Here is a 9,694-nt window from a genome sequence, read left to right as displayed (position 1 = left end):
GAGACGGGGTTTCACCATGTTGACCAGGATGGTCTCGATCTCTTGACCTCGTGATCCACCCGCCTCGGCCTCCCAAAGTGCTGGGATTACAGGCTTGAGCCACCGCGCCCGGCCTGTCCTTAAATATTTTTGAGATTTGGCTCTTTGCCTTAAAAATCTGTACTGCCTGATACCTGAAAAACAAGCAGTAAATTGAGCATAGTACACCAGCTTAGTTTATTGAAGTTGTGCAGGGAGAAGAAAATTTAAGCTAAAAATGAATTATTAAATATTTATCTTGATATAATAGATTACTAATTGTTGTACTAATGAAAAATACTTAAATATTACTTTTTGAGATAAAAGGAATAAGATGATCTCCAAATGTATTTAAGCTGTGGTTACCTTATGCTTATATAGCAACCCTAATGTCAACCAAAATAGTCATCAATAATTAAAAATTTAGGATAACAAACAAACAAAAAAAAACCCAGGTAACCCAAAAAAGTTCCTGAGAAGAAAATAATTACATCTTCACACAAAGTCTTTAGAATATTATATTTCATAAAAGACAATGATAAAAAAGTACAAACATTTCCATGAGAAGCAAAAAAAGAAGAAAGTGAGAATACAAGAAATTACTAGCATTTATTTCAGTGCATTTATATAGAAGCCTTTCATCTAAATAAGTAAAATAATCTTAAGTACACTTCCTCTTTCTGATAAATACTATGACCAGTTCAGTTCTCTCAACAGGCATACTTGCAAATCCAAGACAATAAATCTATAGTAGTATTTATTTGAAAAATACATAAAGAAATACATCAAAGACAAGCAAAGGCCAAATAAAATGACACAAAATCAGCTTTCACTTGTAGGAAGCCTCCAGAAAGAAAATATTGTATTGGACATTTTTCCATTTTGTTTCAGAATAGGTATAAGTATCTTGGCTGGGAAAGGGTATATAATCAAGTTTTTAAAACATAACTGTATTTACTTAATATTATAATCTTTACTGAATACCTTTTCACAAAAACAAAAATTTAAATGTAAATTTTAAAAATCCTCATAAAACCCTAGTTTTTGTGAAGAATTAACTATCGCCACTGTGAATTAGATACAATGTTACAGCAAATGCATACTCTTCCCCTTTTCTTCTTTACAGACAGGCTTATTAATCATTACTTCCTTCTGTAGTTGAAAAGCACCATGTAATTTTCCCAGTTAGTGCCATAGGGACCTCCTATTAGCTCCAGGTCCACATATACAGGTTTCCTGACTTTGAGACTAGGAAATACAACAGATAAGTTATCAGAGGATGTCTTCATAATTTCAGAAAGATCTCAATTTTCTTGACCTCATTTGTTTAGAAATGAATAATACTCTTTCCATGGACATACCTAGCATTGCACTGATATGGAAAAGGCAATCAATATATGCTCATTAATAAATCCTCCAAACATACTATAAAGAAGATAGTTTGCATTTGCAATGTAATTGTTAATCTTTATGTAATAGATTTATTGTCATACAATGAAGATAACTGGGCACAGCTCTGTCAATCTTACAGAAACACATTAAGGTCACTGTTTATAGGCAAAAATAATTTTAGGTCTACACTAAAAAAGCAAACCAAACAAAAAGCAAACTAATGAGTGTTTTCACAGGATAACAAACCATATTCAAAACTGAAAAAAAAAAGCAAAATGTTTATATCTCACTCCTGAAACAAAAATTAACGTCACACTTAAGAAAATAAGGCAGATACTAGTAGTACTAAATTTCCTTGAAATTGTAAAATGCATATAAAAATGAAAAGATACCAATGTGGACAGCTCCATATTAAAAAGAGAAAAAAGTGTTTCCTTTATGGTAAGACTCAGAAACAGTCCTAATTTTCCCCACCACTATTTCAGTATTATTGGGTTAATTACACCCCTATCACATTAGTGATCAACAAATGTTAACATTCCCAGTTTGACTTTTAAAACTACATTAGTAATAGACACAGAAAATGAACTGATACACAAATAAGCTATAAATATTGTAATTTTCAGAAAGTTTGATTTTTCATTATTTTGAGTACCACAAAAGATAAATATTTTGGAAATATTTCTAATAAATAAATGTGAAAATATTTTGTTTGGTATCATAACAGAGACGCTATCCATTTTCTCAAAGTGTAAGAATTTCAATTATTTTCTAATTTATTTTGTGGTCATTTGTGTTATCAATATTGCCATTCAAAATAAAACTTACAATCTGAGATAAATAACCATAGTTCTGTTTCAGGTAAACAATCCTTGAGGCAAATATTATACAAATCTCTCTCACATATAGATTCCTATTGTTGTCGAAGAGTTACTTTATTTTCTTGTTTTAAATTTGTGAAAATATCAAGATATTTTAAAGAATCTTTATAACTGCTAATTTTCAAAAAAGAACACTGTTTGGCTTTGCTGTGGAAAACTTCATCCAAAATTAAGATAGGTACTTGGTATCAGGTAGTAAGACCCTTTTTCAGAGAACTGTCATATGAAGACAACTGGACAAAGCCCTGACACTCATGGAAACATACAAGATACTACATATAGAAGACATTATAGTATCAGTGCACTTAATAACTGATCATGTATTTTAAGATAATTAAATTATACTTTTAGAAAGGAAATTTTAGTAATTAACACCAGATATATAATCTCTTAAAAGTGAAAAATATATATATATAGTTTGAATGAAACTGACTAACATTCAAGGGTCCCCTCCAAAAGCGAAATTCTATGCCTGAGAACTAAACTTAAAATATGTTTTTATCTGCTAAGTATTTATCTTCATAAAAATAGAACATTTAATTCTTATCTAATAGTATAATTCATTTGTATATTATAAGCACTATTGGGTTTTCTTCCATAGATCATTCTTTTAAAAAAAGCTGACTTGATTTCTTTTTAAATGAAGATACTTTTTTTGGCTCTTCTAAACTGGAAATAATAAAAGTGCTGTTCACTGTGAATTTAAAAAAAATACAGAGTATAAGCACACAACCTTGGAAACATTTTTTGAGGCACAAAATCCCTGACACACCAGAGGTACATGAAAGACATTTAACATAAAGAGGTCCTTTATATCATGTCACATCACAACTTTTAAGATTTTCTTGGTAATACTCATGCAATATGCATAAACAATATGGTTGTGATTTCTAGCAAAATCAGATGAGACTGCAAGCAAGGAAAAACATAGGTAATACTGGTAGGAAGAAAAGCTGTTTAAGTCTTTTCTTCTTTCCCTTTAAAGCCTAAGAAAGCTGTGACTTCTTCCACACAAAAGGCTGAGGTCTAAAGCTCAAAACTAGTATAACAGTTTACTGTATTAGTTGGCTGTCAATTATTGACAGTTCCTTCATTTCACACAAGGGTTAACCTTTGTTTAGTGGCATAAATTTAGTGAGGTTTTTTTCATGCAAATAAAAAATGTCTATAAAAGTCCAATAAAGGTATAACCAATTACATGCAAAATTGCAACACATCTTATTTTTTAACAATTTGCACACCTTAATTTATATCACATATATACAAAATATGTTTAAATGGAAATAAAAGCATTCTCTTGAATTAAATTATAGATTTAGTATAAAAATTTTCTCTTCATAGGGAGCTCTCTTAACTTCCAATCTTAAGTAGTGGCTTCTAGTTTCTGCGGTGCTCACCGTCGGGGCATGTCTCAGAGCAGGGAGGACAGGTGAGAGAAGGGTGATTGTATGTATATTCCCACTCTGTAAACATTGAGGACAGCTGGCTCTTCTCAGAAAAGGGGGCACTGTGACACAGCCAATCACTGACGTCCACTAAGAGTGCACTCCAAATTTATGATCCAGCATTGTGGTCTATGTTGCCATGAGGGCCACTTCTTTTAATAGTCTTCGATTGGAGCTAACTCTGGCATGAGGTTTACAGATATGTTTGTATACAACCTATCAACCAGTATTTTTGGCCTATATATTAAATTGTTCAACCCATCGATGTACTGACGCTCCTTGGAATACCTTAGTAGTTTATACCTATAGTTTTAGAGGAAAAAAACAAAAAAGTAATAGAAACACGTTCAAAAAGGAAAACTGATAAGTGTTCAAGGTCATCTTATAATTAAAGTAGCTAATGCTCTTTACAATTTCTGGTTCTTGTGCATAATATAAGAATATTTAAACTATTATTCTAAATTAGCAATTTTACTACTCAAAAAATGCCACCTGAAAAAATTATTTTGCACTTTTACAATTAGACATCTTTAATAAATAAAATGTTACACTTTAAATAGATAACCGGGCTCTTTAAGGTAAATATGTGTATTTATTAATACATATATATGTATATCTCTTCAAAAGAAGCACCAAAAAATGCTTCCTTTGTAATGATTCCCTTTGGCAAAAAATACTTTCCTTCCATTATGAAAATTCCCTTCAGCAGCTTGTTTGGGGTTCAACCCATTTTTATTTACCTTGGTATCTGAAGATGACATTCAACTTACCGTCCTAAAAACTGGACTTCACCTCTATGGTGATGAGGAATTGACTTGTATTTTCCTAAGTCTCCCTCTGGTCTGGTTACATTATATCCAGCATAGTGAACTCTATAATACCACATGTGGAAATGAAAATTCAGAAATAAAATATGAAAATGGGTTATGTGAGTTCAATTTTAAAACACAAAAGAATGCTTCAGTCTAGGGTTCCCCAACCTCTGAGCTACAAACCAGTACAGGTCCATGGCCTGTTAAAAACTGGGCCACACAGCAGGAGGTGAGTGAGAATTACTGCCTGAGCTCCTTCTGTCACATCAGCGGTGGCATTAGATTCTCATAGGAGCGTGAACCCTAGTGTGAACTGCACATGTGAGGGATCTAGGTTGTGTGCTCCTTCTGAAAATCTAATGCCTGATGATCTGAGGTGGAACAGTTTCATCCCAAAACCACCATCCTGGGTCCATGGAAAAATTATCTTCTAGGAAACTGGTGTCTGGTGCCAAAAAAGTTGGGGACCACTGCTCTAATCTATATGCTGCTGACAATTTCAGAAAGCAATCTTAACCAAAAAAAATAAATAAATAAAAATAATAAAAAGGAGAAACAGAAAATAGGGTTTAGAAACCTCAAACATTTCCCATTCCAAAGAATCTTTTCTTGGAATAGATAAGTACTACAGTTTACCTAATAGAAATAAAATTTATAAAAATTCTATTAGTTAACAATTTGTACCTCAACATACCTGTTCCAAAGGTCATCATCTTCTCCTCCCCATCCCCAGAAGGCATTAGGAAAACCATTGATCTTTCTAAATTGTTCCACTGTCAGCCCACTTACACCACCAAAAAACTCTTTATATGGAAGACTAGAAAAGAAAGATACAGTATTCTAAAAATAAAGTCATACTAGTTTGCCATGTGACATGAAGTTTGCAGTCTTTCATTTGCTTTGTAAAATATGCCCTTGTATTCTATAGATAATTATATTAAAAAATGTAAAGTAGACCAAGAAACAAAACATTTTATGAAATAAAATTACATGCACTAATGAAACAAGTGCATGTAAATTATGTTATGTTAAACATAAAGCACTTATGGTAACTGAAATTTAATATTTAGTACACAAATAAGGCTCAAAATAAAACCTGTAAGCCTCAAAATCCAGTGCCCCAAAATTGTGTATTTTCACAACAAAAGTAAACATGATTAAATATATTAATAACTATCAATGCATGTCAGATGTTCCTAAACAAGTAACATTTTAAAAATTAACTGAATTATAAATGCATTATTTATTATATAGAGCAGGATAAATATCAATTACAAAAGACAACTCTAGCTTTTAATTTTCTAGCTGCCTACTTTTATAATGATCTTATCTGTTGGGATTATACTCTCAAAACACTCATGGATATTTACAAATGCGTTCATTTTCAATGCACTGATATTTATGGAAATAACTATATTTTTATTTCGATTTTATTTTCCTTATCCTTCCCTAACTCATGCTCCAAGGAATTTGTCAAACAATACAATGCTTTAAAACTTTTCTAAACTGTATTTTTACTTAGCTAAATTGTTCTTTTAGATATAGACTGGCTTTCTGATGTTCAGGCAGCGTCCCTTGACCTGCAGCCCTGAATACATTCCTGTGGCCTGAAACACGCCTGTTGGGAGCAGATGCTGGAGCAGAGAAAACATGACCATGCACAGCACCCAAAAATCAAGCAGAGGGAAACCTGGCTGTGACCACAGCAAAGCTGTCTCAGAAGAGGAACCTTTTTGTTAGACTCTCTTCACACAATGTGAGAAGGATGTGCTGTTTGCCAGCTGGGTTCTCGTGTGGCACATAGACCAGGGAAGAGTAAGTAGCTCCTTCATGGAAGCCTAGGGTTGTAGAAAAAAGCAGTCTTGCCCTCGCCCTAGGAAAAAGGTACTCCAAGACAATAACAGCAACCCTGATCCTAAAGCCATCCATACTCTCTCCTGAAACCTCTCAAGGCTCACACTTGGGAACTTAGTGTTCTGGTATTATAATTAGACTGGCTGGGGGTTCCATAGGGCCAATAAGTGTTCTTCGCACCATGTACTTTCCACATCAGATGGATTATTCTTGCCCAGGCTAGTAGTTTAGGAGAAATATGAGATTGTTAGATAGGGAATTGTGAATAAATGTGTGTGTGTGTTTACTGACATGTATAAATCAGCAAGCATGTCAATTCCATTTACTAAGTGGAAATAGTCAATTGTACTATACAAAGAATGGAAAGTTAGTAGGTAAAATGAAGGTATAACAGATAAGCTAAAGAACAGAAAACAAAACCCAACAAGTAAAACTCCTGCAGTGTTTATCTTACACTGTCCAAAGTGGGAGAGACACCACACCTGGAGGGGGGGTCCGAGTTCTCTGGTCAGCAGGTGTCAGTGTGGCCACCACTGTGGGACAGGGACACTTCACCAGGCTTCATCCCACAGCTGATGTCTATGCACTGTGCAGCCTATGCCTTGATCTACTGCCATTCTCCCTGAGCTACATTCTAATTTCTACACAAACGTCCAAGATGCCCTACCAATCCAGGGATTAATCTAGTTGGATATGAATACAGCTGACCCTTGAACAACACAGGTTTGAGCTGCACAAGTCCACTGATACACAATTTTTTTCAATAAAAGTTACACTGAATGTTCCTGTCCTGCCTCCTTTCCGTCTCAACTCTTTCACCTTGCCACCCTCGAGACAAGACCAACCCCTCCTCTTTCTCAGCCTACTCCACGTGAGGACAACAAGGATGAAGACCTTTAGGATGATCCACTTCCACTTAGTGGACAGTAAATATATTTTCCCTTCCTTATGATTTTCTTAACATCTTCTCTCTAGCTTACTTTATGGTAAGAATATGGTATATAATACATATACATATGTGTTACTCAATTGTTTATATTATTGGTAAGGCTCTTGGCTAACAGCAGGCTATAAGTAGTTAAGCTTTTGGGGAATCAAAAGTTATACTAGATTTTCAACTGTATTCCAGCAGGGGTGGAGGTCACCACTCTAACCCCTGCACTGTTCAAAGGTCAACAGTATTTTGTTCATTAGAGATTGATATTTTGAAGTATATCAAATTAATTTAGAATTCTTAGTTTATGTGATCTTTACGATTTTTCTTTTTAGTGGAAATCGGTTACCTTGGATCTAATTTGATTCCAGCAAGCTGACCAAAATCAAGTTTCCAGAAGTGGTAAGAACAAGATTGTGAACCTTGATGGCCTTCTTCAAGGTAATCCCATACTCAGAGCTCAGATACAGAGGTAAAAAAGGAAAAGGTTTTCTAATGATAACAATGACCAGGAAAAAAAGAAAGAAGGAAGAAAGAAGGAGGGAGGGAGGGAGGGGAGGGGGAAAGAGGGAAGGGGGAAGGAGGCAAGGGGGAAGGAGGAAGGAGGGGAGTGGGGAGGAGGAAGAGGAAGAAGAAAGCAAGCATTCTTTTCTTGCTTTTGTCAGACTTTTTGCTTCTGTCTACTCTGTAGACTAGCACCATGCAAAACTGTAACATAAGCAACACCCTCCTGCCCTAAGCAACAAACAGCTTTCTTGTCTCTCCACTCCCGCTAGCCAATGAAAACTGTGATCCTTTCCCAGGATTACACCTGCATTCTTTCAGGTCCTTTTAAGTTACAGTCTCAGCTCTGATAACTGTTCACATCTTAAATTATGTCCAATTAGAGAAGCAAAAGATTTTTTTATTAAAGGGCAGGTCAAGAGTGCATAGCTTAGGAAGACAATAAATAGCAGAAGAGAGGGCGTTGTGGCCCTCCAAACCATCACTGGAGGAGAATAGGCAGGAGTCAAGATGAGTTATGTACCTACCACCCAGCAGGCACAAAGCATATATGATCTCACAACAGCTCTATGGATGGGATCTATTATCTCAGCGAACAAGCAGTATACCTTCAGAGATGCAAGCGACTTACCTATAAGTCCTGGAGCTATAAGCGTGAGAACCCAAGTTTAAATCTGCCTGTGCTTGACCACAGAAACCAGGTTTTTTCTACCACACCACATTCAAACCTCTGTGTAAGGAAGCACCCAGAGGAACAAAAAGCCACTTTGTATCCTGACTCCCCAGGAGGACGTGATGCAGTTAAAGATGATATTCTTGGAATTCTTGAGTTGTCTCAGATTTAGGGACATAATGCTGCTATCATTTCAATGCTATGACTGTGCAATTATATCGTACAGTATCAGGAACAGTGCATACTACTTACATATACATGTATTTATCCAGCTTTGCAGCAAAATGACGTGGCATTTCTCCACATCCGTAATAGTTCCGGTCATTTTCAGGTAGATGATCCACATCGTGGAAGATTACACAGTCCCAGATACTGTCTTTCATGGCCTCTTTGAAGCCCACATTGAAGAGCATCGCACGATTAAAAGGTTGTGTGCCAGTCTTCATGGAGCAGACCCAGAGAAAAAAATAGAAATGTACTCATACTTCATCTGACTTTTTTCTATTGTTTTTCAAACCTGTTGCATCATGGTCAAATGATTACAATAATTAGACCCAAATCAAACAGACAAGTAATAAACATACCTTAAGATTTTCAAATATACTGTTTAAATTTACTTACTATATTATTTTATAATAACAGAAGAACACACTTAGTGTCTAGTCCATTGGTACATCAGCACATTTACATAATTTCTATTTCTGCTGTACTTGAAATACATCAGTATATAGATTACTTATGCCAAGAAGAGTCATTAAAAATAATATAGGTTTTATTTTTTTAGTAGAGCTTTCCATATGCTGTCAATACTAAGAGAAGAAAACTAGAAATGACTCAACAGTGCCCCTTCTCAAGTACCAACACCAGGGAAGTCTAACTTTGTATTATCAATGCTTATAATAAATAACAAGAGCATTTTAGAGAAAAAAACAATTGGAACTTATTACAAAAAGTCCAGCTTCCTTGATTACAACCATTTTCCCATTTTCCTTTACTGTTACAGAAAATGCATTAAAGTATGTGGGCAATAAATAGTTTCTATTATTATTGCTTATGATTAAGGGCATTATTTAAGGGACCAAAAAAATAGAATTTTATTATACAGAACCCAACTCCCTAAATTACAACCATTTTCCTTTATCAGTGAACATAAATTAAGGTGCACTGGCAATAAAAAAAAA

General features: G+C 34.7%; 1 protein-coding gene across 3 annotated transcripts in view; it reads right to left on the bottom strand.

The window, feature by feature from the left end:
* Positions 1 to 608: 608 nt before the first annotated feature.
* The window catches only part of B4GALT6 (beta-1,4-galactosyltransferase 6), a 66,144-nt gene continuing 57,058 nt past the window's right edge, over positions 609 to 9,694 (bottom strand). For all 3 annotated transcript variants that reach the window (XM_017497969.2, XM_017497961.1, XM_037727824.1), the window contains 4 exons: positions 8,766 to 8,953; positions 5,243 to 5,365; positions 4,507 to 4,608; positions 609 to 4,039 (listed from right to left, as the gene is read on the bottom strand). In XM_017497969.2, the coding sequence (XP_017353458.1) occupies positions 3,892 to 4,039; positions 4,507 to 4,608; positions 5,243 to 5,365; positions 8,766 to 8,953 (561 nt within the window). In that variant the 3' untranslated portion in view covers positions 609 to 3,891. The remainder of the gene's footprint in view (positions 4,040 to 4,506; positions 4,609 to 5,242; positions 5,366 to 8,765; positions 8,954 to 9,694) is intronic.

The sequence above is a fragment of the Cebus imitator genome, unplaced genomic scaffold (assembly GCF_001604975.1).
Source record: "Cebus imitator isolate Cc_AM_T3 unplaced genomic scaffold, Cebus_imitator-1.0 Scaffold12, whole genome shotgun sequence".
In the NCBI taxonomy this organism is placed as follows: Eukaryota; Metazoa; Chordata; class Mammalia; order Primates; family Cebidae; genus Cebus; species Cebus imitator.
This window is presented reverse-complemented; position numbering and strand designations above follow the sequence as displayed.